The 27,585-nt window shown below is 40.9% G+C and overlaps 1 protein-coding gene across 2 annotated transcripts in view; it reads left to right on the plus strand.

Annotated features, from left to right (window-relative positions):
* igsf9ba (immunoglobulin superfamily, member 9Ba) overlaps positions 1–26,686 on the plus strand; it is a 71,995-nt gene extending 45,309 nt beyond the window's left edge. The window contains exons 7-21 of one of the 2 annotated variants that reach the window (XM_085370767.1): positions 2,382–2,527; positions 4,766–4,908; positions 7,259–7,399; positions 7,486–7,605; positions 7,730–7,880; positions 10,796–10,919; positions 12,181–12,356; positions 16,657–16,883; positions 17,101–17,185; positions 17,263–17,424; positions 17,756–17,801; positions 18,617–18,703; positions 19,425–21,050; positions 26,263–26,393; positions 26,478–26,686. In XM_085370767.1, coding sequence (XP_085226893.1) covers positions 2,382–2,527; positions 4,766–4,908; positions 7,259–7,399; positions 7,486–7,605; positions 7,730–7,880; positions 10,796–10,919; positions 12,181–12,356; positions 16,657–16,883; positions 17,101–17,185; positions 17,263–17,424; positions 17,756–17,801; positions 18,617–18,703; positions 19,425–21,050; positions 26,263–26,393; positions 26,478–26,686 — 3,574 coding nt within the window. The remainder of the gene's footprint in view (positions 1–2,381; positions 2,528–4,765; positions 4,909–7,258; positions 7,400–7,485; positions 7,606–7,729; positions 7,881–10,795; positions 10,920–12,180; positions 12,357–16,656; positions 16,884–17,100; positions 17,186–17,262; positions 17,425–17,755; positions 17,802–18,616; positions 18,704–19,424; positions 21,051–26,262; positions 26,394–26,477) is intronic. The other variant, XM_085370768.1, reaches the window with a different exon arrangement.
* The last annotated feature ends 899 nt before the right edge of the window (positions 26,687–27,585 follow it).

Here is a 27,585-nt window from a genome sequence, read left to right on the forward strand (position 1 = left end):
GCTGCATAAGGCCTTTATCCCTGAGCTTTTGTGATGTGATTGACATTGCGGGTCTCTGAGCCCTTTGCTGTGCTGCGTTTTGAGCGACTGTCCAAGGGTATTTAGTTTGTGTGTGCCATGCCCTGCTGTGACCCCAGAGGCAGTAAGAGTGGGCCTGCCGGGGTCCCGTCTGGAACGTGCCAGGCGAGTTAGTGCGCTCTGGTGACAACATCACATGACTCAGGCCTTGTGTCATCATATGCCTCTCATGCGGTGATGATATGAAGCGTAGCCAGGACCTCTGCAGGCTCCCCAGAGCTGGTGTTTAGAGTCTGAGAGGCTTTTGCAGTGAGGAAGTGACAGACAGAACAAGTGGGAAGGAAGAACTAGTGAATAGGGTTTTGACTGGCGGTGAAAACAAGTGTCTGAAGGACTTTCACAGAGGAAGTTTCCATACTAATTTTAAACAGCTTTTGTAACGTCAATCTTGATTTTTTTTTTCGTTCTTTTTTTTTTACAGGATGGGAAAGATTTAGTTGAGGGACTTTATGATGAGACAGTCAGAATTTATGCACTGATCAAACTTTTAGTGGTTGCACAACAAGAGCCTATTGCCAAGTGTTAGAAGTAAGACACGTTTAATTTAAGCAGCTTACAGCAAACCATAGCCTTTAAGAACAGCTAGCAAATGATCACATGATTAATCACATGTGCATATATATAAACACTCTGGCTATATGTGCCATATGGTACTGAAATTTGACTTAGTGATCTTTTCCCTTTCAAAACCAGCAAGTTGTAAAGGACTTGATCTAAGTGTTTATAGACTTAGCTATCCCTGCCTCAGGTGTGTGCTCCTCTGCAGACAAATCCTCTGTTTGTTTGCCTGTGAACTAGTCCTACATGATCGGGACTTGAGCAGCCAAAATTGGCTCACAGTTACACCTTCAGCCCATGAAGATTCTTGACTACATTAGATCTTGTGATGTCACGTTTTAGCCGATTGCTACAACCACTTAGCTGTTGGCTAAAATGAACAGTTTTTAGCGTTTATGCACCTACAACAGCTTGAAAAACATCTCATTTTTATTTCACAGCTGTAACATTTCCACAAAAGTCTGATTATACATAAAATATGATTACATATGATGAATTTTAATAGTTAATTGTTGATGCCCTCATGCGTGTAACAGAACAGATCCGGTCATGTGTTCTGAGCCAAATGTTCAGCCTGTGTTATTGTAGAGAGGGCCAGTGAGATTTTTACATCTTTTAGCTCATCCAGCCGAAAGACAGATGAATTTATACCAGGGTGAGACTTCCATCGTCCATCCTGTCGTACACAGTTCACAAGGACTCCTTCTGGATTAAACTTAAATGAAACCTGCACACAGTGATCGCCTAATGGGTATTCACCCTAACCGGTGAACTGTGACGGATCGTGAGCCAAATGAGCCGCTATGGCAGTGACCTTCTGGCGTTCTCTTGGTTTAATTCTCATTTTCACTTTTGCTGCTTGTTTGGTGTTGGAGAAAAAAGGAGAAATGAGTGAAAATACCCTTTGGCTGCTCTCTTAGTTACTAATAAATAATATATAGTCAGCATTAATGTTAATGATCCTGATTTAGTTGCAACACATAATTAAATCATTCAAACCAAAGTTATGTAACTGTTATATATGGGGTTTCTCATTTTTTTGTTGCTATTAATTTAAATGAAATTTACTGATTTACTGATGCTGATATTTACTGATACTGATGATCATTTGTTTTTGTAAAGAACTTTTTTGTAGATGCTCAAAACTCTCATTAAGTACAAATAAGCTGAAGGCAGGAGGAAGCAGATACCAAGTCTCAACAACAATTTGCGAAGCTCAGTGTGACAAATATGTTAGTTACCAATTAAGTATTTGACAAAATAATCTTTAACAGCTCTTTTCTAGAAGTATTAATATCATCCCGTTAAATAAATGTGATAACTCATCTGTATAATAAATGATCAACCATTAACAAAGCCCTGAAGGTCTTTTTTACGTTTACTTTTTATTTAAAGGCTTTTTTTCGTTTAAAGTAATTAATTATTAAAGTACTGAGTGAGTCCTGAGTATCTGTTTAAAACAAACAAAGAAAAATAAATTAATATTGTCTGCTCTGTCATTTTTTTTTTAATTGAAAGGGAAACCACGAGGGCCGTACCATTTGGCAGTTATGACAATTAGCAGATTTATTTGAGTCTCTCGTTTTGTACAGAGTGTTCTTTGGACCCCTCTCAGCTGGCTTCTGTTTGACTCTCTGCTGCTCTCTTATGGCACCTTGATGTAATTCAGCTCTGTAGATGTGTGCCCTGTCCTGTCGGTGTGCTTCAGTAACACGCTGTGATAAAACGTCTGTGTCTTCTTGCAGCGATCTGAAGCTCCGAGTGCGCATTCTCATCGACGGCACCCTTATCATCTTCCGGGTCAAGCCGGAGGATGCTGGGAAGTACACCTGCAGTCCGAGCAACAGTCTCGGTATCTCGCCCTCAGCATCAGCCTACCTGACTGTTCAGTGTGAGTGTTGCCATGACGACAAAGTGGGAGGGGGAGGGGCGGGGAGCTAGTACAGCGAGCCATGTGAGGAGCAGCAGCAGCAGCAGCAGTATGGAGTCTGCTCGTGCTGGAGGCTGCTGTAGTATTTGGCTGCGCTGCTCCTGTAATGCAAAGTAACCTTCTTGAATTTCAAGGTCAGGTGTTGCAGAAAGGCAGCAGAGTTTTGATTTGACCATTTTCTCACTCTCATTGGAATTTAGGAATTGGATTATAATCTATTCCGGCTCCAGCCTCATTCCTGTGCACAAACATGGAGACAAACTCGTCCTCAGACTCAATTTTTCCAGCTCTCCTTTGATTGTGGCTATGAGTGATGAGAGAAGAACCCCACTCCCACACACATGACGTTTCATCATAAGTCCACTGTGCAGAGCTAATTTGCTCCCAAGTTGCTGCTGGTCATTGATTATTGTGCTACACTATGAGAGGGAGCTGGGGGATTCACAGCACTGCAGGCACTGACTTCATCACTAGCCTCACATACAGCAGGCGATAAACCAATGTCCTGATGGTCCATGTAAAACAAACTCCAGCTTTATGTATGAAGCAGCTGAGAATCACTCCCGGAAGAGAGGAAAAACACTCCTAACTCAAAGTAAAAAACTTCTTGGACTAGCAAAGCAGAAATTAAATGGTGGTGCAATAGTTTTCTGGATGTTTTCTGGATTTTATATGCGAAGCCAAGTATCTTCTGTAACTTAGCAAGTCTGTATGTGCAGAAATATGTCAAAATTTCACTCACTCGGCTTAAAAAAAGAAACGATAGTACTCGAGAAAATTTGCATTGAACACTAAAAAACCTTTTGGAGGCTGTAATGCTTCACCACATCCTGTGCACGCTGCTCACACACATGCATGTGCAGTGATTATGTTGAGAACTCTCTTGCTGGCTGCTGCCTAATCTTCTCTTCCACTAATTCCCCTTTCAGCACCTCTTTTATGTTCCTTACATGTCAGGAGATTTTTTTTCTACTTCTCTGATTTTTCCCAGTCCTTGAAAATGCTCCGGAGATGTTTTAATTCATCTCTTAAACATGAACAGAAACAGCTATAAGTGAAGCATTTATGAAACAGCATCTTAATACTATTTGTTGTAGTTGATGTAGATTCATGGTTTGGGAGCAGACCTTAGCAGGTCTTAAAATGATTTAAGTGCAACCTCAGGTGAACACTTATAGATGACATATAAAGCAGTGTCATGATTTGTTTCGAAGAAACCAAACCAAATCATAGGTTTGCAGAATTGCATCTGAACTAACCACAAGACGTCTGGAGGAATGTCCTTTGCAAACCAATCGCAACAATTCAGCACAAATATTCGTCCTGACTGTCGGTGCAGCGAGGAAGGGCTGGTTTATTTTGCAGCCACAGGACCTGAGCACCTTGCACTGATTGCATCCACCACAAACTCCTCTTTATACCAAAGTATTCAAAGAGTCAAATGTGAGGCCGTCTGTCTGACAGCTAAAGCTGAAAAGGCTGAAATTGGGTCATGCTACAGGACAATGATCCCAAGCACAGCAGCAACCGAATGACTGAAAAAGAAAAGAATCGAGATGCTGCAACGGTCCAGTCAGAGTCCAAACCTCGACCTCATTAAAATGCTGTTGTGAGAACTTAAAGAGAGCCGAGCAAAAGCAAATACCCGCAAACCTCAATGACCTGAAGCAACGTTGTAAAGACGAGTGGACTGAAATTCCTCCACAGCGATGTGAGAGACCGATAAAGTCCTACAGAAAAGTTATTACTTCTACAAGCTGCTGAATCATGGGGCGCACTTGTTTTTTCACGCCTTGCGTCTCCATCCTGGCTTAGTTTATATAAAATAATGAATAGAATATGTGATGTGCTGTTGTTTATCTGCATGTAAATTATTTGAAATTTAAATGTTTTTGTCCTGATATATAAAACGAGTTGTGAAGATATTAGTTTTGCCAGAAATGCCACATGCTGCACTTTTAAAAATATGTTAATGCTGATTTTACCTGCCTCTGTTTATGTGTTCCTAAATTTGGCAGTGATAGGCATTAAGAAAATTGATAAGACGCTAACACTTCTAGCTGTGAATCTTCCTAATCTGGGAAGCTTTATAAACATGTTTGATTTTTCTGTTAATCAAAACATGTTGAATCAAGCATTTTCAGAAATTAACAGTTATTTATAGTTTGTCGATTTATCACCCGACCCTTATTTGTCCAGACCCTGCCCGAGTGATCAACATGCCCCCGGTCATCTACGTCCCACGGAAACTGCCAGGCATCATCCGCTGCCCGGTGGATGCAAACCCACCTGTGACATCAGTGAAGTGGGAGAAAGATGGATACCCACTCCGAGTGGAGAAGGTGAGTCTGATCTGCTTTTTTGTCGAGATTCGTGGCAAAATAAGTCATAATTATCTTACCGGTTTAGCACAAGGGAGTCTTTGATTATGCTGAAAATTATATTTCTCAAATATTGTCCAGTAAAGATGACTTTTTTTCCCCATTTTTATTGTAAAACCCATAAAAACAGATTTTACAGAAACTCAGAGAAGTATCATCTAGTCTAATATCTTATTAGGTTTGAGGAGTTATTACGTTGTTGGACTGCTGGACTGCTTTGAAGGTTGTGTTGAAGTGTTATATTTAACAGCCCTCTGTGGATTTTTTAAATTACGAATTGGTTTTCTTTTGGGAAACAAGCATTCAAAAAGACACAACTATTGCTTATGTTTCTTGCCAATAGTTAAGTGACTGTGAGCATTTAGTCACATACTGTACTTGTATACACATTTGGGGTCCATTAAACTACTGCTTTATACTTCTGCTTCCTCATATCTGACACATGAACTGTTACTTAAGAACTGCTCACTTTTCAGAACTGGAACATTCATTAAAACGTTGAAAGTTGATTCTGTTCATTGGGTTTGCCGTGTTTTCAGTGGGAGCAATGTTTCATCGCTCATCAAAGTGACTTTTTCTAGTCTCTTTGATGAGCGATGAAGCATTTCTCCCACTGAAAAGAGGCTGAAAAAGTCACTTGGATGAGTGATGAAACACGTCTCCCAGTGAAAACACTGCATCCAACAAATTCAACTGTGCGAGATTTCCATACGTGGATTATTGAGCATGCATCGAGACGTTCATAGAAGCAAAGAATAATATGAGACGTTATTGAAAAAGCAGATGTTGTTTGTATTTTGGGTCTAATTTAGGATCTCGCCATGTTTCCGATGTCTCTCATTTCCCTTTTTAAGGTTCACAAATGGTTTCCTTTGAGTAAGTTGTTGGAAGCCCAATGAGGCGAAAAGTACAAATATTTGTAGCAGATGTGTTCTTCTGTCTTGTGTTTCTCAACATTATCTCAGTACACGCTGACAAATCTAACAATAATAATAATAAAATTAGCAGCAGTATTAACAATCTACTAATGTCACTCACCGGGGCATTTTTGATTTGAACATTTTTGTACATTTGCTGATAATATTTCTGTAGTTTAGCTTAAATGGGATTTTTAGTTGCTAGTTTTTACTTACTTGCAGTGTCCCTTCACTGGCTACTTTATTGGTTACATCTTGGTATTACTGGTTTGAACCCCCTTCTGCCTTTTTAATCATTGCTCAAAGATTTTGGTCCATTTTGACCTGATAGCATCACACAGTGCACATACACACTGGACAGAGATCCCGTGACTGTTGAAGCCATTTGATTAGAACAAACTCCGTGTCGCGTGAAAGAAACTAGCTTGTTATTATTTGAGCTTTGTGAGATGGTGCATTATCCCGCTGGTCATCATAATACAGGTCATAAAGGGATGGACAAGGTCAGCAGCAGTACTCAGCTAAGCCGTGGTATTTAAATGGTGCTCAGTTGCTATTAGGGGGCCAAAAATGTGCCAAGAAAACACCAAGTAGATCCACAGCATCTAAAATACTCAGTCCAGACTGTCTCAGACCAGCAAGCAAGCCACTTTCTAAGTCTCTTAGATTGTCATTCTTCTCCGTTTTCTGGTGCTTGTTTGGGACTTCAGCAGGTCATCACGACTATGACTACATGCCTAAACTGACCGGGTTGCTCCCATGTCATTGCCATATTAGTAGAACCCGACTGATATAAGATTGTTAAGATGATAGTGATGCCGATATTGGACAAACGTTGCAACAAAAACACTCATAACAAGGTTGAAGCTTGTTTTTTCCACCTTTTACTTTTTAAATTTTCATATATCGGCCATTATAAATGCAGATGCGAATTCATCGGCATATAGCTAGTATCGACCGATATATTCTCCACGCCAATATATCGGTCGGGCTCTGCTGAACAAGCTTGCTCTACTTGCTCAAACAAGCAGCTGAACAAGTGTAACTAATGAAGTGGCCAGTTGGTGCATAAATTAACAAGTAAAGATTTTTTTTTGCATACACAGTACAGCAGCTGCGTACATAAATGATTTTTTTATCATTTCAAAGTGCCACCTGGATATAGCATCTTTGTGCACAGAGCTCTCTATCTTTGCTCTGTTTTTCTTTTATCTAAAATGCTGCCAGTGTTGAGGGCAGGTCTGTATTAAATAAACATTAACTTCCATTCATCTGATTTAAAGAATCTTTGGGGATCTTTGTTTTCTCGTGCAGTTCAAAAACATTAAATGGGACCCTGAGAGTTCAGGAAAACCCCTAAAATCAAGCATTTCAGATGCCCCCTTGTCTTATAGTACCCCGGTTGGAGCCTGATGCCAGACGGAAGTATCCGGGTGGCGGAGGCCACAGAAGACTCCCTGGGCACCTACACCTGTGTGCCTTACAACGCCCTGGGTACCATGGGCATGTCCCCCCCTGCCACTTTGGTGCTAAAGGTAGATCACTGTTTAAGTTCTATATAGTCTCTCTTTTATAACTTGTGCACACTTACTTGTAAGTGTTTATGATTTGATTTCTCAAGGATCCCCCTTACTTTAATGTGAGGCCTGGGGGGGAGTACCGTCAAGAGGCTGGGAGAGAGCTAGTAATCCCCTGTGCTGCTTCTGGAGACCCTGATATACCATCTATCACCTGGAGAAAGGTGCCAAACAGCTAAACACACGCCATCGAAATTCTCTTGAAAATATGTGCTTGTTTTCACCTATAACTTCTTGACATTTTTGCTGTGTTTAATTGTACCACTGTAATTTTCATGTCAATTGAAGGTGGGGAAGCCAAGCAGGAGTAAGCACAACATCCTACCCAGTGGCAGCTTACAGTTTGTGTCCCTCAGCAAAGAAGACCATGGAGAATGGGAGTGTGTAGCCACAAATGTGGTCACAAGCATCACTGCCAGCACGCGTATCCTAGTCATCGGTACAAACAGTCTGCACAGCGCTCTCAGCTTTCTCAGTTTCCTCAGCCACTGACCTTTCTTACTTATGTTGAGTTCACTTTGCTGTGGGATTTGCATGAAGAAGATGTCACCCTCATCCCTCAAACTCTTTGCCTTTACCCAATTTCCCTTTGGCCATCATTAAAATTTAATCTAATCTTATCTGCAGTGGCTTTATACAGTTAATTTAAAGCCTGAATGTGTAAGTACAATGTGCTGAAACACTGTCACTGCAGCCTTTGTCTGTCTAGTCATTGAACCAAGGGCATCTTTTTTACTCTTTGAATTGACTGACTGAAGTGTTGACAAAGGCAAACAGGGTTATTAAGTTTGAAACAGGCTGCTGAAAGCCTTCATGTGCATTGGTAGAGCCAGTCTTACATTGTGGATCTTCTTATTTTATTTGTATTCTGCGATCAAGTTGCAGCATTCAAACTGATCTCAACAATTTTACCTTTAAGTACCTTTTGTTGTATTCTTTGATCCAAATTGATTTCGCAACACTGACAATGCCTTTTACTTACTTAAGATGTCACAATTTCCTTATGTCTGGAATCCCAGCCATTTAAGTGGGCTGCATACTGTAGCTTCATCGATATATAACTAATATGGCAAATGAAGTTATGATGATTTGCAATTAAATTTCAGATTCTTGTCTAGACTTTGAAAACCTACTGTTGGTTAGAAGTTCAGTTTATCATAAATCAAATTCAAAAAGGTGAACTTACAGTTTCTTAGTTACAACTTATTGTCTTTCATTGAAAGTGAAATATTTCAAACTTTTTTTTGGTTTCATTTGTGTTGATTGCACCTTAATCTCAAATCTAGTATCATTTAATTTAAAATTTGAGCAGACACCATAAATACATCTCTCTCTAGTTCATGCACACAATCACAGTCACGAGGAAGACTGCTGACTATACAGATGATGATCATTCACAAGATCCTGTGTGTAATGAATAATATAATATATAAAAGTTTATATAGAAAATATCAAAACATAAAAGTTTACATTTTTAAATAAAATTATGAAATGAAATAATGATTGTTAAAAATTATTTTCTGCAGAGATAGATAGGAGGCACTGGGACAAAGATGGCCGCTCAGCTTTTCTAATGCTATCACCCCAATAAAAAAAAAAATGCTGTAAAAAATGTAAACAAAAACAATGCAATGATTCGTAAATCTGATAAAGGCCATATTTTATTCACAATATTACATTAAAAACACATTTAAATGTTTAAACTGAGAAAATGTACCATTTGAATAAAAAATGTATATTGACTTTGATGGCAGCGACATATCTTAAAACAGTTTAGCTGTTTTCCGCTGTGTAGCATCAGCCCTTCATTTAACAATGCTCCATAAACTTCCCAGCATTAAGGAGAGCAGCTGTTGAACGTTTTTGGGGAGGAATGTTGTCCCATTCTTGTCTGATATCAGATTCTAGCTGCTCAACAGTCCTGGGTCTTTTTTATCATATTAAAAATGTAATGATTTACTCATGAATATATGAAGTCATGCTGTTCTAATAGATGTAGTAATTGGTTTAGTTTTCTTTTACTGAAATATGCAAGACCTTCACTGGAAAAAGCAAATGTCCTTAAACCTGTGTGTGCAAGCTGATGGTTCATCTCCTCTTTAGTCTGAAAGATGCAATTCCCATGTTTTCTGACAAGAATTTCACATTTTAAGTCATCTGAACAGTTTTCCACTTTGCCTCAGTTCATTTTAAATGAGCTTTGTCCCAAAGAAGACAGCGACATTTCTGCATCACGTTCACATGTGGATTCCTCTCTGAATGATAGAGCTCTTATCTGCATACATGGATGGTAATGTGCTCACAAAGAGTGATTTCTGAGCCCACACAGTGATTTCCATGACAGAATCATGCCTGTTTGTAATATACTGCTGTCTGATTGGGCATCCAATATAGATTTTTGGCCTTGCACACAGAGATTTCTCCAGATTCTCTGAGTTTATTGATGATATTATACTCTCTAAGATGCTCTTTTATACCCAACCATTAGCAACCTTCAAAACATGTCTAAGCTGTTTCCTAGCTATGTGTTGCCCCCATCTCAGCTCATCTCTTTTTTTAGATGTATTGCTGCCATCAAATTCAAAACTAGCTAAAATGTTTAATAAAAAATTTAAAAAAAAAATCAAAATATTAATGTAGTTTATCAAAGAAATGTTTAATATTTTTTAAAAACAGATGTGAGAGCTGTACAGGTAAATCATAAATTCTGTGAACTCTCCTCTGGTGAAAGCGAGCAGATCAGTAAGACTGACACCATGGTCCATTGGCCTATTTTCCAAGGATTCATCACAGTGTTGCACAGCTGGCAACGTTCAGCTCGCCTCCATGTGACCAGCACTAAGCTGGCAGGTGTGGCAGGGTGGTGCAGACAGCTGTGCTCCTCCGACCACCCACAGGTCTCCCTTTTATCCCAGTGAGAACTAACTGGCTTCAGGCCACACTGCACAGCTGCTAGGCCTGTTTGGTGGGATGAGATGAGCTGCAGATAGCACTGCTGCACTTGAATTGCCTGACCTTACGCTGGTCACCACCTCAGCCAGCATCACATGATTTGCATAGAGCTGGCAGATGCATGACACAGCAACATTTGGAGGGTGAAAATAGCATAAATAGCATAAATAATTTGCGTCATTTACATTATTCGACTAAAACACAAATCATAGTAATTCAGGAACAGACAGTTATATGTATAAAATGTCAAAACAGTATTAGTATTTACAGAATTTCTATAGCTTAATCACTGCAAGTGATATTAAGTGATGTGTGGGTGTAAGATGTTATATTATAAGTAAATTAGTATGTGTGCATTATGAATTTATTCCCACTCTGTCTCTGTCTCTGTAAATCACTCAGGCACCAGCCCACACGCTCCTGGCAATATCCATGTACTGCCCTTAACAACCTCTGCTAATGTGTCCTGGGAACCAGGTTATGATGGCGGCTTCGAACAGACATTCTCTGTGTGGTATGGTCCAGTGTGAGTACTCTCACTTTACTTTAAATCAATGCCAGCAGTCTGCATAGATGCAGAAACAGATGGTAGCTGGAGGTAGACGCGTACGTCCGGATTAGTCGGAGCTCTTCTTCGCAAATTCAGTCAGACGCTCACAGCGGGATTTTTTTGACTTGAGGTATTTAGTGTATATAGATATAGATGTGCATAATTCATGGTGTGCACTGAGAACTTAATGGAGTGTCACTGCAGGAACACCAGATGGCATCACAAAAATTTAGAATATTTTTCCCTGTGTGCAAATCATTTATCCTGGTGTATCAGGAAAGACATTTGTTGACTGTAAACATGAAGACAAGGACATCACAGACATGAATATGTGAGTCACAGTCTGCAGTTGTGCCTCTGTAAGCGATACTGTAATTACATACTGAGCACATTTTTTAATGTCGAGCAAAACACATTATGGCTGAGTGGAGTGCAGTATTGTGGACACAATGAATACAATAAAACACAATAAAATAGCTGTGACTTACACAAGACTTACATGATAGAGAAATACACAAAGTATGTATTAATGTATCTTTAATTAACATAATATTTATCTTTTTATGCACAAAGAGGACATTTATAGTTTTTTTTAGTCTAACAGGAAAAATATTAAGACTTTTTTGGAAAAGAGTCTAAGAAAAAAGGCAAATTTATGTTTATCTGATGTTCTTTACATTTTTATTTTAAAATTTTCCCCCAGTTTCCAAGACTCTGGAAATCCAAATATTATGTATCTCACACTATTATAAAAAGGAAAAAATTCAGGTTTCCAGTTTATATTTAGGTTTTCCTTAAAACGATGCATATCAGGAACTGTTCTGTGCATTATTAGATTAAATTCTCATTTTTTGACTGAACTAGACCAGGCATATATATTTATGGAATAGGAAAAGTTGCTTACACCTCATGGGGCTGATGATGTGAACTGTTTCAGCTGCTCTCCACTTCTCTGGCAGGCTGTTCTAACAGCTCAGAGCTTGAAATTAAAGGCTGCCTCTCCCAAAGTTTTTCTCCTACGCGTTACAGTGTTTCAAAGAGTCGAGCCTGGAGGTTTCATAAATCGTAAGCATGTTAGATTGATCCGAGTCTCTAAAACGTTATAAAAGTTACTCTGTTTGGTGCGTCGCCTTTAAATTAGATGCAGCTTGTCATGTGACTGTTTATAGTTAATTAATCATTATAGATTTTCTCCTTCATAAGTTTCTCTTTGTCTGCTTTATTTCTCTGTCCGTAGGTCAAAGAAAATAGACTTCGGTCCTCATGACTGGCATTCGATGCCAGTTTCTGGTGCTCAGACCTGGTTGGTGGTGCCAGGGCTGGAGGCTGGGACAGAGTACCAGTTCAGTGTGTTGGCTCAAAACAAACTGGGCACGGGCCCATTCAGTGAAGTTGTGACAGTCACCACTGCAGGTGGGTACTGCTAATCAAAGGATGTTCCAGCCATGTTTGCTGCTTTTTGACTTCAGAATCAACCCGCTGAGTTGCACTGAGACACTATTTCTAATTTTAGACTATAACCAGACACAGTGTGGAATATACTGCCCTCTAGTGATGGTTAAACTCATCCTGTCCTATGCTTAGTTTTATTGTTTAAATGTGAATGCTGTATTCAGATTTCCAGATGAGATACAGTCCAATGTGATTTTGTATGTTTGTATGTGCTCATCTCCATCACCTTCAAAAGCTCAGAGCAACAAATTAAATGAAGAAATGCAGCCACAGTGGCTGTGTAGGTTTATTTAAGCCCTACTTTACAGTTCTTAAGCTTACTTTATTATGTAATGCAGGCTACCTTGTTGGTAGAGGTTGTTGGACATGATGACTGCCCACTAATCTGCATTTTAGTTACTTTTAATGTTATATTAGAAACACTCTGCAGTACAAAATGCAATAGTTACTTAGTGAGACTCTTTGTATGTTTTATTGTAGAAATGAAATGTATATTGAACCCGTAAGTTTATCCGTATCATCTAATTCAGAAATAATGGAAGTTACAAGAAAGATAGAGACACACTTGTGTTGTTTACATTTAAACTGTTAACAAATTGGTGTCACAAAGTTTTTTAGGAAGATTTCCAGACTGTAATAGTCATTACAGTCTGGAAACAGCTAATATGGATGTTAATTAATAATGTTAAACATGAGATCCTTCAGACACTTTGAATGGCCAGACAGGAAATGGAAGAAAAGCCGCAGGTGGTAAAGCCTTTGATAGATGTCAGCCAGAGGCATTTTTGATCTTGTGTAATAAATGTTTGCCTAAGGAGCAGCCTGCTTGTGAATTCAGCTACATGGGGCTAGTTTGAAGAGGATCTTGACTTGAAATATAGTGTTTTTGCTTTGTTTTGTTGTGTTTTTCAATATTACCTTATTAAGTGATCAGTTTCTAAGCAGTAAAGTGTTAAATTATAACAAGACTACAGTATTACTCTAAGGGAATTGTTTCTATTTATTCGTTTAAGCCAGCGGTCTGCAACCTTAACACCCAAAGAGCCATTGGGATTTGGTTTCCAAGCAAAAGAAAACACTGGGAGCCACAAATGCTTTTTGAAATCTAAAATGAAGATAACACTGTATATATTGTTTTTTACCTTTATGCTTTGTGTGTACAACTAAGGTGTGTTGCTTATGAAATCCATGAAGTGCTACAGAGAAAATTACATTTTATTTATGTTATTAACACACAGAGGTGGGACCAAGTCATTGTTTTGCAAGTCTCAAGTAAGTCTCAAGTCTTTATCCTCAAGTCTCAAGTCAAGTCTCAAGTAATGTCAGGCAAGTCAGAGTCGAGTCTCAAGTCACTGGTGTAAAAGTCCGAGTCAACTCACAAGTCTGAAACTTTGAATTTCAAGTCCTTTCGAGTCTTTAAAAAAAAACAACGAAAAAATAATGTTGCAGTTATGCTAAATGTAAATATTAGACCATGTAATTTTTTAATCTGTGTTTTTCTCAACACATGACAAAATAGTGAACTTAGAAAATATACACAAATTGTGAAATTGCACCTCTTTAAAATGCAGCTCAATTAAACCTAGCTCCAAGAATAATTTTCACCGACAGTTCTGAGATAAGCTGCATGTTATTCTTGGATGCGGTTGTAGGACCAGCTTTAAAATCGCATGACAAAAATATCATACATATTAAAAAAAAACTGTATCACCAACGTAGCCTGGACAACATTTGCTAGTTAGATGAAGTCAGCTATCTCATCTTAGCATATTTATATGCATATTTATAATCATATGGTTCTTGGAGTGAGTGCACACACTCATGAAGTTTAGTAACTTCCGGTCACTGCAACAAGCCCAGGTACAGTTTACCGACGGATGGGTGCAGGACCTTGAAATGCACCGTGTAGAACGAAAGACCATCGTACGTATCATAAGTTTACCAGTCTCACAAATCGTCGTCATAAATACACATTCGTTAACCGTTTATTAATATAACCTTTGAGCTCAACAATAATTAATTAGTAGTGGAAATAATTTCTGGTACCCATCACAGAAATGTAGCAGTGACAACAATATTGTATGCTGTAATCGTACTGGGCAATTAGTGATACAAAAAACCTGTTTTATCCTGTGAATAAAAGTATATGTTTTTGTTAATGTACCATAATAACAGAAGCGAAACGCAATATTGTGTCAGGACAATTCACTATTTATGCACAATAAACAAAGGAGCATAGCGCGACAATTTCTGTTCAGCGCCAGACTTGCTTGTAACCTATATCACTAATTATGTTATGAAAAATGACGCATTAACTACAACAGCAGACTGACCTTTGTGTAAATGCTTGGAGCAGACTAACCTGTGAGCTGGAGGGTTCTGGGACGTTATATTTGATCTTTGAATGGCTGCGATCCAGGCCATCCGTCGCGTCTTTGTTACTTCGGAAACATGGCTCGAACAATTTCTCTTCAACGACGTAATCCGATAACAACCGATCTCTTTACCCGTCGGCTTCCCGTGGCTGTCATGCGACCGGCTATTGCAGTTAATAATACAACAGCTTCTTGACATTTTTGTGTTTCTTTTTATCGCTGTGTGACTGATTTCAATTGAAAGCCTGCGTGCGCTAGTACCGCTTGCCACGAGTTCCCAGAATCCTTTGCGGTTCTACCCGTGAATGACGTCACATTTTCAATCTCTATATAATATGCATGTTAAATTTTATATTTGGGGTAAAATATCAAGTCTTTTCAAGTAAACCGGTTCAAGTCCAATTCAAGTCCCAAGTCATTGGTGTAAAAGTCCAAGTCAAGTCACAAGTCTTACAACATTTTTTCAAGTCAAGTCTAAAGTCATAAAATTAATGACTCGAGTCTGACTCGAGTCCAAGTCATGTGACTCGAGTCCACACCTCTGTTAACACATTTTGAACTCTTAAAGAAATATAACAAAAGGAGAGACACCCAGCTGAACTAAAAGGATCCATGTAGCAAACAAAAACTGTTATATCGCCTTTGGGCTTTTGGAGCCTTGACCTGACTTTTAAAAAATATTTGGAAAAAAAGCACTATGCTGCTGAAAAATGAAAAATAGATATTTGCAAAATTCTGCCTAAATATGTATTTTACCTGGTTAATGTGTGTGGCGGGGCGTGGTCTGCAGCGCCGCTGCAGGGGAGGCGCCTTAACATCTGTGCTCTCTCTGCTGTTGTGTTGGTGTGTGTCGGGCTGTGAGCTGCAAAGCTACAGCCGGCTGTATGCGTACAGCAACCGTGTGTGAAAAGTGGTCAATAAAGAGATGCTAAAGAGCGTGTTCATGGAAACATCGTCGGGTCTGCCATAGTATGTTTACAATGGGACTTCTGCTTCTGTGCAAATCGGGGCTTTACAAAGTCACTTTCATCTTTACGCAGGACTGTAAGCTGTCATCTGTGAGGCGTGAGCGGTGTTTGTTTTTACCATAGTTCACGGAGAATAGCTGCTGACATAATGTGGATCCAAAGAGCCATAATTGGCCTACCTGGGGTTGAAAGTCTCGATAAATGCACGGCGTTTCGGCGGGTACACCGGCTTCAGCGAGTGTGACGCTTATTTTGAGCGATGAAAAAATAATAGAACGTAATTTTATTTTTATATTTCAATATCACAATAATCTTCCAATTTAGAACTACAAGTTAAAAAAGAACTAACATAAATAAAATACACTTCAGCTAAATACTTCTAATTTATTTTCACATTATGTGCACATACCCCTGGGTATGTGCACATAATGCCCATTGGATAATCCGGCCCAGATGGTGGGGGTACTTTTTGCCTCGTGAGCCCTGATTCGGCCTCACATTGCCAACTGTTTTCCTTCATTTAGCAAATGTTAAATGAGGTCTGCAAAGTTCTGACCTAATTCACACTCTCAGATGGAAACCAGTAGGCTTCTGCTGTTTAATACATTTCTCCACGACCTATAATGAAATATTTTGAGTTAACCAATCAGCTTTGATTAACCTAAGAAATGTAAGAAAAGTCAATGCTCTTTGTGTTGCTATTTCTGATTTCTTGGTAATCGTTACATCCAAAGTGTACTCTGATGCTCCATTGATGGAGGTCCCTGAATGGAGCCCATCCAGAGTTTTTATCTGGACCCTATCTAACTCTTTAAAAAAAAAAATGCGATCGCACGAGCAACACCCTGTAACTTTTTTTGTTTGTTTGATTTTTTTCCCCCATTGAATACATTTTCATAATGCATGGTTGGTTCACAGGCTCTCCTCTGGGTACCCCAGAACCACTGGTGCTTCTTACTCCACCACGGTGCCTCACAGCCAATCGCACGCAGCACGGTGTCCTCCTCACGTGGCTCCCTCCAGCCAACCACTCCTCGCCCATCGACCGTTATATCATGGAGTTTCGCCTTGGGGAGAGGTGGGAGGTTCTGGATGACTTAATCCCTTCAACTGAGACCGAGCTCATAGCCAGAGACCTTGTTCAGGTCAGTATATGGAAATTTAGCTGTGTAACGTTGAATCCTAAGGAGTAGAAAAGTAGTACTTTTTTGTCAATCCAATTAAGGAAAAGTAGCTCCTCTTTGGTATGCAAACAGTTATAAATAAGAAGCTGCTTTCAATATATCATGTGCAGCAAGACAATGCCTTATAGTCTGAGCACAATACCCTGCATTGCAGCGCATCTCTGCATCTCTCTGACAGGAGTCCTGGTATGAATTTCGAGTAATGGCCGTTATGGATGACCTGATCAGCGAGAGCAGCAATGTTGTGGGAGTTTCTAGCACAGGTGAGTGTCTTTGTGCTCGGCCCTTATGAATAATCTATTTTTAAGTTGTTACTCCATATCTCCTTTTATGCTCTCAGATCCCTTCCCTGCTCCAGAGTTGCCCGATGAGGGTTTGGCGCGACCTGTGGTGGCAGGAGTCGTGGCAACTATCTGTTTTCTGGCAGCGGCGGTACTGTTCAGCACTCTAGCAGCTTGCTTTGTCAACAAGCAACACCGTCGCAAACTCAAGCGCAAACCAGGTTAGTCTCCTCTTTCACTTAAATTTACATAGATTAGGTAAAAGTTCATGTTTGACCATGGATGGGTTTATCAATGGGCTCAGAGGCACAAAGAAAAACACAAAGCAAGCACAAAGAGATAAAAAATGACAACAAAGAGTAGCTAAGAAGTAAATTGTTTGCAGTTGTTTTTGGTCTTTTTCAGTCTGTCTTGCTTTTTGTTTTGCTGGGCGGGGGTCCTTTATCGTCTGCGCCCAGAAGCTCATTGTCTCATAATTCATCCCTGTGACTGACTTTTACCTGTGGTGTTCATTAGAGAAAATCCTAAACTTAAATGTGTTTGTCCTCTCAGATCCTCCCTTGTCGGTGACACACTTCAGGAAAAGCATTGAGTCGCCGTAAGTAAAGCTACCCCAGAGCCTCTCCTGTCTGCTAGAGGTCGCCACTACTGTTCGTCCTCTCTTACACCTGTTATAACTATCTGTACCCTTGCATGCTGTGACAAGTCATACACGTTAACATTAAATAACACTCAGTTCTGACCTGTCACCTGAAAATACCTTTTGGAGCCTACTGGGAAGAATTGATTTTTACCCTCAGCATGTTTTCTCCAGTGCTTTTAAACAACAAGTCAGTATCTAACATGGTATATCTGAGGAAAGTCTTGAAAATGAACCAAAAAAAAACCCCATTGATGACATGATTGGGCTTCTTGGTAGGTGTAAAAGAACATGAACAGTAGCAACCTCTAGCGGATCACGGGAAAAATTAAGGAGAGTTCAAAGCAGCAAAGTCTGCATTTTAAGCACATTACCCAGAGTGCTCAAGCTGCAGTATGTGTATTGATTTTTGATCCATCTGTATTCTTTAACACTGTCTGCTTTCTGCATGATTCTCAGTGTTTAATGATGCTGTTTCTTTGTACAGTATCAGCTACACGTGTGTACCTGTCTGTCTGTATATCTTGTGTACATGTATGACTGCATTTCAATCTCAAAAGAAGCTCCTTTCTGACTCTAATCTGTGTAAATCCCATTGCAGAGTAAATGTATGTTTGCTTGTGACTTTAAAACCTAAAACATCAGTATCAGATTACTTCTTTCTATTTTTTCATGAAATGGTCCAGGCTGCTCAGGGAGTTTACACTTAGTCCTTCCAGCAAGTAGCATAGTTAAAGATGAACCAGGCCCGTGTCGTTTGTTTCCCATCGCAGGCCTCCTCTCACCCCCTTGCCAGGGGTAGAGCCCTGCTGGGACGAGCCTGCCAGGAGCAGTTTCTTGCCCCCGCCGGCCAGCCCCCTGTGAGTGCCTGCCTGCACCAAAATACAGAGTGTGCTGCACTGCACTGGCTTGGCTGCATGGTTAATGCATTGCATAGAAATGATTAGCTCACAGTGATTATTTGTAGTTGTAGGGGTGCCTACTATTTGCATGCACAGACTTCCATGCACCATACAGGGATTAAATTGCACTAGCTCAGCTGCATGTACAGTACAGTACTGTGTATATGCACTCACATTCTAATTGATGTCTACCCGATGCATTCAGTGACCCAGTACAGTAAGTGTCGAGTATGCTGCTCCTGGTGTGGGCAAATGAGGCCTGGTTAGATGTCATCTGCTTTCCACACATCACCATTTGGTGCAGCATATGGAAATTGGTCTCACGTCTGCTCAAGAAGATGTAGACTCAGTAGATCTGTGATACGGTTGTCATGGTTGCGTTGTTGGCTTTTCTCTCATCCCGTCACTCTTTGGTTCATTAGCTGCAGCCCCTATCAGGAGTCTGCTGCCGCCATAAACTGGCCATTATACCGTAATGAAGTTCATTATGGCTGCCTTGATCGAGCGCTTTGGCTTTCTACTGTGTCATCTGTTTACAAACCGCAATCATATCAGTTTATTTCAAGTATCAGAGATTTTTGGGGATTTGTTTTAAAATACTCCTACCACTATCCGCTTCATCTGTTATGTGTTAAATTAAGCCGGCGTTCTGTGTCTGCATTTTTATTTTTTTTATCAGGTTATCATCGGGGAAGATAAGTCCAGAGAGCTCCCCTCCATCTCGGCCCCGTTCTCTTTCGTCGGAGGGTTCCCACGGTCCGGGCCTGTATGTCAGGAAGCTCCCGAGTCCTCAGAGAGAAAAAGAAAAAGAGCTCTCCTTCTACAAGAAAACCAAGCGTGCCATAGCCAGCAAGAAATACAGTGTGTCCAAACATGAGGCAGAGGTCACCACGCCTATTGAGCTGATAAGCCGTGGCCCCGATGGCCGCTTCGTCATGGAGACCAGCCCACCTCCCCGCCGCATCCAGGGCTTCCCCTTCGCAGAGGAGTCTGACATGTACCCTGAGTTCCGGCAGTCCGATGAGGAGAATGATTTTGACCCAGGGCCTCTGCCGCCCATCATGCCCACGCTGCGGCCCCAGCTCTCCCCAACGTCCTCGAGCCTGGAGTCAACGCAGCCCCCCACCTACAGCCCCCGCCTACACAGGCCCATGGAAGGTATGAGCTTTGCAGAGGGCAGTGCACTTCACGCCTCAGGGCAGGCCCCGGCCTCCCGCTACAGGGGCTTTCCCCAAGGCCCATTCTATGGGTATCTAGGCAGCCGCGCTGAATCAGGGATTCCACCACCATTCTACATGCCTGACATCAGCCCACGTAGCTCCGCTCTATCCTCACCCCCAGGCACCGCCGAGGGGCCCTTTGGTTACCCCTCCATCCCCGAGGAGAGTGGAGAGATGGAGCACCATCAGTACACTGCCTCTGGCCATTCTCTGTCTCACACACACAGCCCTCCTTCTCGCTCACCTGAAAGCTGGCAGCCTCATGAGTTACCCTTCCTGGGTCTAGAAGGTCCACGGTTCATATATCCACCTCACCATCCGTTACATCACCCCCAGGACCTCCCTGACCCACCCCCATATCCTCCTCACTCTCTCCCTCCCAGTCGCCTGCACCTCCCACACCTAAAGGATCCAATAAGCCCCGGACTCCTGCAGCTGGAGGTTCCTGTGGCTCCCCCAGGCAGAGACAGGCCCCCAGGGCCTCCGGTTAGGCGTTTAGCTATGCAACAGGCCCAGAGTCTCGGCCAGCTCAGACACACGGCCCACGGTGTGGGTGTACCAGTGTTGCCTTACCCTGACCCGGCAGTCCGTGCAGGGAGCCCAAGCACAGCCCCCAGTAGTAGCCCTCAGTCCTGGCTCAGCCCGAGGGCGGGGCGCCGGGCAGACCCCAGCCTACCCCCACTAGTACTCCAACCCTCCCGCCTCTCTCCACTCTCCCAGAGCCCACTTAGCACCCAGCCGGGTTCCCCAGATATTCTTGTAAGGCCTCCTCCGCGCCCCAGCATCCTCCGCACCTCTCGGTCTCTGGAGATGCCTGAGATCACCCTGCAGCCCTCGGCTACTGTCAGTTTCTCTCGGAGGTCCTCCCTGACCGCCTCTCCTACTCAGAGCCAGGGCGCCAAGCAACCCAGCCCCAGTTACCACGCCCACATGTCCTATGCCTCCACTGCAGCCAGTTACCCCTCCCAATCCCCCTCTCCCCCTCCGGAGGGCAGGGATGTTTTCGGGCAGAGGCCATCCCAGAGAAGGACAGAGGAGGAGATGCTACCCTCAGAGCCCTCCCAGCTCCAGATATCAGCCTCAGGGTAGGTGATCCATTGCAGTAGAGAATAGTCACACATTTTTTAAGGAGGAGACTTTTCGTCTGCTCGCTAAATATCCTCAGTATCACTTTGATGTTTCCATTAAGAAGTAATTAAGATGCATATTGTACTTTAATATGCAGAAGGCATGTAATTGCATTTAGCACACATTGTCTCAGTTCATTAAAAATGATCTAAACATTAACATTGAATAGCATGTGAAAGCTCAGTGTGATTTTAAGATCATGTATTTTTGTATATAGTACTGATGGCTCGTAATCAATAGAATCGATGAAATATTGATCATAATTCAAACTTAAATCAACTTTAAAAGCCATTTTTTCTGTTTCCCATGTTGAATCTAAAATCTTTGAGTTAAAGTATTTTAAAAACTGAGTATAAATTATATTAAATCGGGTCGGTTTATGAAACTAGTGTTTATAGGTTTAACCTCAACAATTTACTGTACATTTAATGAACAATTACATTTATTATTTATACCATTATTCTGTCACCTTCCAGACTATTTATTCATGGATAATAAATTGCTTACTTATTCATAACTCAACCAATATTAGAGCTAGTAGCTTATAGCCGCTTGTAGCAGAACACTTTTCTTCTTTGTTGAAGAAGATTGAAATTGTAAAAGTCTATATTGTAGCTTAGCGATGGAAAGAAAGTGTAAAACAAAGCAGTTGGTAGTTTGTACACATTTAGTAGTTGACACATACTCATTGTGTTATGTTATTCATTAACTTTCGCTTCTTGCTCATAAACTAATAAGATTGTTTTAAAAAGAATTAGTAAACAATTTATAAACAAATAATGAAGCCATAATCTCAACTTATCAATACTTTATAAGGATGGATAACAAACCATCTGGTCTATAGTTATACAGTTGGATGAGTTGTATTTATAATAGTAAAGTCATAAATAGAAGGCTCTGTGTCTGTCACTTGATCATAAAAAGTAAGATGTTAAATATATCCTGGGACTCCCACTTTTCTAGAAGGTCCAAAATTGGAGCGCTAAAGAGGCAAACGAAGTGTTTTGAGGAAGATGACTTGGCAAAATAGTTCACTTTAATCCGATGTATTGCAGAGTGATTTATTAACCATTAAATTAATATATTCAAAAATAATTAGTGTCAAGTTATAAGGCATATAACATATAATGGCTGCATTATTAGAAAGTGGCATCCGTAAGGATAAAAACCGACTAACCCGCTTAAATAGAACAATAGATTTTTTTTCTCGTAGTATTGGTAGATCAGTGGCTGAGCACATTTACTACATAAAGGAGGAAATGTTATGCTTTACACCCACATTTAAACACATCTACACCCCGTAGAGTTTCTTTACTGCACACACTCCTGTGGCCCCTCACACCCACCTCACTACCCTAGAAGCTACAATCACATGGTAGCTAAAGCCATGCAGCAGAGACTCGCTCCTGCACTATCACTGGCCTTTAAGGGAAAGTAGCTTATAGGGCTGCTGCTTTTTAGAGGGTAAGGGTCTTACCTGATTTGTTTTTGATTGATCTCAGCTATCTGGGCAGCGTTGTTGTGACCCGGTCCCCTACGCCGCAATAGGTAAGGGTCGGACCCATGTCTGAGAGGGGAGGGGTCAGCAGGGGGAGGGCTCTAATCACTCTCTCCTTTAAAGGGGAATCGCTTTGGGTTGTGCCTCTGTGCTGGATTCAAGTGAAGTGCAACTAATGGTAATAATGACTGCAGGACACATTTGTCAATACAGTTTCAAGGCAGAGTAAGCCTGCTGTGGTGTAGGCTACAGTAATTAGGCTTGTGAGCAAGCAGGAGGAGTGGTTTTGGATTGTGGAGAAGCATTTGATTTTGTCCTTTTCATTGTTTGAACGCAGACATGTTTCCCTGCACTAAAAAAAAAAAGAAAAAGCCTTGAATCAATAGAGGACGCACATGAATGATAGACTGGAGTATTCCCCTTTAAAGTTTTGTTCCATGTGCAAAATGCCATGCATGCATTCTCTAAACTTCTCTCTACAACCAAACAAATAACAACAATTCTCAAACTAAATTCTTTGTCACATTTGTTGTCCTGAGTGCTTTCGTTTTTTCTGTCATGTGACTGTTTTTAATGGCCATTTCCTCTTCCTGTCATGTGACTTGTTCTTTAACGGCCATTTCCTCTACCTGCCATCTCCTCCCGTCAGCATGGTGAAGCCTCTGTACGCAGTGTTCATGTTTCTGAAAGTGTGCTGTATAGTGTTTATGTCTATGGAAATGAGCAATATTTTAACACTGTTGCCTCGGCACACAGTTTATGTGATGATAATGGAAATGTTCTCTAACTGTCCAGGACTGTTGCAATTCTCCGATTTGTCTCCCCCTCTCTGCTAATGGCTCTCAATCTTTCTCTCCACAGTGACAAATGATGGACAGCATCTCTAAAGCTTTGTGTTCCCATGCCTTTTGAAACAATACATGTTTGGCGCGACAACCTGACTTAATGAAAGCATTAAGTCAGGTTCGACGCTGTTTGCATTCAGTTCTTTGAAAGGCAAAGAGCCAACAGTGAGCCTCGTGAACACAAGCTTAACTTTTTGTGAGGTTATTGGACTTTTTTTTATTTAACTTTATTGCATCTTTCTATGAGAGAGATGGACAACAAAAGTACAACAAGCGTATTCCAGTACGAGGTAAAACTGCTTCTAAGCAGACCACTGGAAGTGAGGATACCTTAACGTGATGTGATTACTTTGTGCTGATTAATTAATTATTTTCATTCAACTTCGCATGCATCACTCATGAAATGAAAATAGTTCTCAAGGTTTCAGGAACACCTTCCTGTGTGTTTTCTGTTTTCTGGTTTTTTGAAATGTGCAGAACTTTCATGTTAGGATGCAGAGCAATCAGAGAAATGCAGAGTACATAAATGGACTGCAGGGGTTGGCAACCTTTTTTTATGATGATAAGTTTGACCTCATCTACAATTTTATAATATTATATGCACAGTTTGGGTTGCAAAATTATAGCCATAGCTGCGATGCAGCTGACTAATAAGTAAAATACAGAAATTTTCCCAGTAATTAAGTAAGCAACAGTTAGTGTGGACAGAGGCAAGTGTTAAAGGAATTAATTAAAGCCTCTTTTATGTAATCATCTTCTCTGACTTTGAGTTGAAAACAGGGGTGTCAAGCATAAGGACTGGGGGCCAGAATCGGCCCGTTAAAGACTCCAATTTGGCCCTCTTGAGAATGTAAAGGAGTGTATAGATTTTGAACTTCTAACTGGCTTTTCCTATTGACAAAGATCTTCCTATGTCCATTCATACTGTACTAAAGCAACTAAGGAATAAATAAACATTTAAATAACAGAGAAAACTCAATTCACTTTTATTTATATAGCCCCAAATTGCAACATCAGGGAAAACTCCCTTTCAACAGGAAGAAGCATCCAGTAGAGGCAGGCTCAGGGAAAGACGGCCATCTGACGGGGTGGGGGGAGGAAGACAGGACAAAGACATGATGTGGAATAATATTAAAAATAGATTAATAATAACTAATGCAGAGTGGTGTATAAACATATAGTGAGTGAAAAAAAGGGTGAGTGAGAAGTAACAGTCAGTGCATCATGGGAAGCCCTCAGCAACCTAGACCTATTGCAGCATAACTAAAGAAGGATTTGGGGTCATGTGATCGAACCGTAACTATAATTTTTATCAAAAAGAAATGTTTTAAGTCGAGCTGGTTCCACAGAAGAGGGCCTTGAAGCGGAAAGCTCTGCTCCCCATTCTGTGTTTAAATACTCACAAATAATCCAGCAGTGGGAGAACACAGTGCTGCATTCGGGTGAAATGGTACCATAAGGTCTTTAAGATAAGATTGGGCCTGATTATTCAAGACGTTGTATGTGATGAAAATTATTTTAAATTTGATTCTGGGTTTAACAGGGAGCCAATGAAGTGAAGCCAGTATGGGAGAAATATCCTGTCTCTTTCTAGTCCCTGTCAGTACTCTTGCTACAGGATAGAAATTTCTGTGAATTAACAGAAAAAAACTTTATTACATTACATTTTATAATTCCAGGGAAATGAGCTACCAGACCTTTTTCTGTAATTTTACCCATTAATTTCTTTCAATTTAAGCCCAATTTGCACTTACTAAATCAGCATTTCTGTGTCATGCACTTGAAGATATCTGAGGGACAGGGGAGGATTGTATGGCAGCCTAAAGACCTCTCAGCATGAACTGTATGGTGCTTGTAAAGTCACATTACCATGTCAGCAAGTCTTTTGCTGATTCACCAAAACAAGATAACAAGAAGCCCTTTTATTAGTAACGTTTAGCAACAGGGCAACCGCCACTTACACATTATATTTAAGGCACACATTTCTTCAGCCCACAGCTGAACACGTTTGAAAAAGTGACCCCAAATTTTGATTGGTAGTTTGTATTTTCTGAACCATTGTCCGTCTCACGGGCCACTACTTGAAAACGAGATTGTGTGCTGACGCAGGTGACGGTCAGAGGTTGCCGACCCCTGAACCTACGGTCTAGTAAAAATAGCGCTAATAGAGAATTTTGTACAATTTTTTTAGACGACTTCATTGGTACAGGAACTGTCAAGTTCCAGAAATTATTTTCATTTTATGAGTTTTATACAGCAAAGAGGCCAATATTGCTCGCATTTCTGAAGCAGTCACTATTTAAAGACCCAAATGTTAAAGCGAAAGCTTGCTGTAAACTTAGCACGTTTCTTTTATAGTTTTGTCTCTAAGACTCGATGAAATCCCAGATTTTAAAGCGTGTTATTCCACCAAAATCAGAAGAAAATGAACTGATTGAATGAATTGAATTTGAGAACAAATACACTTTAATTATAAATCCCAGAGTGGGTCTTTAACATAATGATTGTTTAAGAAAAACAAATGTATAGCCAATAATTCACCAACTCCACTGCCACCTTAAGTCAACTATTCTTTCTTTCTCTTTTTCGTTCTCTTTCTTTCTTTGTATCTAACTTTTCTCATCCATCACCGCAGATAGAAAGTGGAAATTCATCATCTTAGTGAAAGGGCTCTCAGTAGAAGTTCAAGAGCTCATCAAATCATATGATAGCACCTTCTGGAAATAGAAATGAAAGTGCCATTTTGTCTGTTCTCTCTGAGACGTGACCGAACACGACTGTTGGATTAATCCAGAACAATGTGTGCTGTGTCTTTCATCTTCTCAGGGAACCTCTAGGTGCGTCTAGCGATACTGCCGGGTCTGAGAGCTTACCAGCACTGCTACAACACTGTATTACTAAAGCCAAGGGAGTGGCTGCCAACAACAATAACAACACAACCTCCGGAAGGAGAACAGGTTTGTCTGACGATCGGAGAGCAGCTACAAAAGATTACCGATCAAACGGCCGTCCTGTGTATGAGTCCTTTGCCTCTCTTTCAGGTGCGTCTCTCTCTCAGACCCAGCAGCAATCTCAGACACCCCAAGAGGGAGAGGATCTTAACCTCCCGAGAAAGAGGAAAAAGCAAAACAAGAAGAACCCCTATCTCTATTTGACCTCCTTCCTGCGCCGCAGGCAGTTCGAGGAGGACCAGACAGGCATTCTGGCCAGTGCAGACTCAGAGGGCCCAAATTATGGGACTCTACGCTGACCCGTGTGCCCAACAAGCCATTGGACTCGACTAAACTGACCACCCCTGAGAAATCCCACCTCAGCACGTCCTGCTCTACCCAAATATCAAACGAATACCTTTCTTATAATCCTTAAAAAGTTAATCTGCGTTTCGGGGAGTGGGAAACATTGAGCTGAATACTCCGGGGTTGGAAGACAAGAACAATGGCTTTTCCGGGTTGTCACTGCAACTTGTCTTTGAGGAATTTCACTTGAAAATGCTCTGAAAATATATAATGTATATAAATAGTAAAACAAGGGAATTAAGCTTCCTCCTACAGTAATAAAAAAATGTGTTGGTTGAGTATGTCACAACACGTTCAAGATTTTTCACTCACTGGTCATTGAGGGGTCCATATCTTTAGGTTTTTCAGTGATACAGCGTACTGTTAAGCCTGGTGCGTCCTCGGGCAGGGACATGAGTCTACCTTTCCTACAATACAAATAGATTCAGTATTTAAACACAGGGTTCTTACCACAAATATACCTCAGAGTAAACGCAGATTTGCTGTAATTCTTGTGGTATACTGTACGTACTTGACCTTTTTACATATGGATAAAAAGGTTTATATCACACGCCACTCTCATTCTCTCAAACGGATAATATGGCCTAACTTTATCTACTTTAGAAGCTTTTTATTACCAGTAAAAGCTAGCATATTGTGTTTGTTTTGATTTGTGACCCGATGCCAACAATTAGAGGAAGGCGTCTTCATTTTACTGCGCGATGGTTCAAGTGTGTTTACAGCACTGCGGCGCTGCGTTAAGACAAAGATCATAACCTTCACGAGATCGCTCAAACTAACTTGGGACTCAGATGCTCAGCGGAGGTTGGACTTGAAGGGTCAGAGGGACGGGGGTGACAAATTGTGAACTGTA

Source organism: Diplotaxodon limnothrissa, linkage group LG14 (genome assembly GCF_057381915.1).
Source record: "Diplotaxodon limnothrissa isolate DT_005_m linkage group LG14, D_limnothrissa_male_GT1.1, whole genome shotgun sequence".
Taxonomy (NCBI): domain Eukaryota; kingdom Metazoa; phylum Chordata; class Actinopteri; order Cichliformes; family Cichlidae; genus Diplotaxodon; species Diplotaxodon limnothrissa.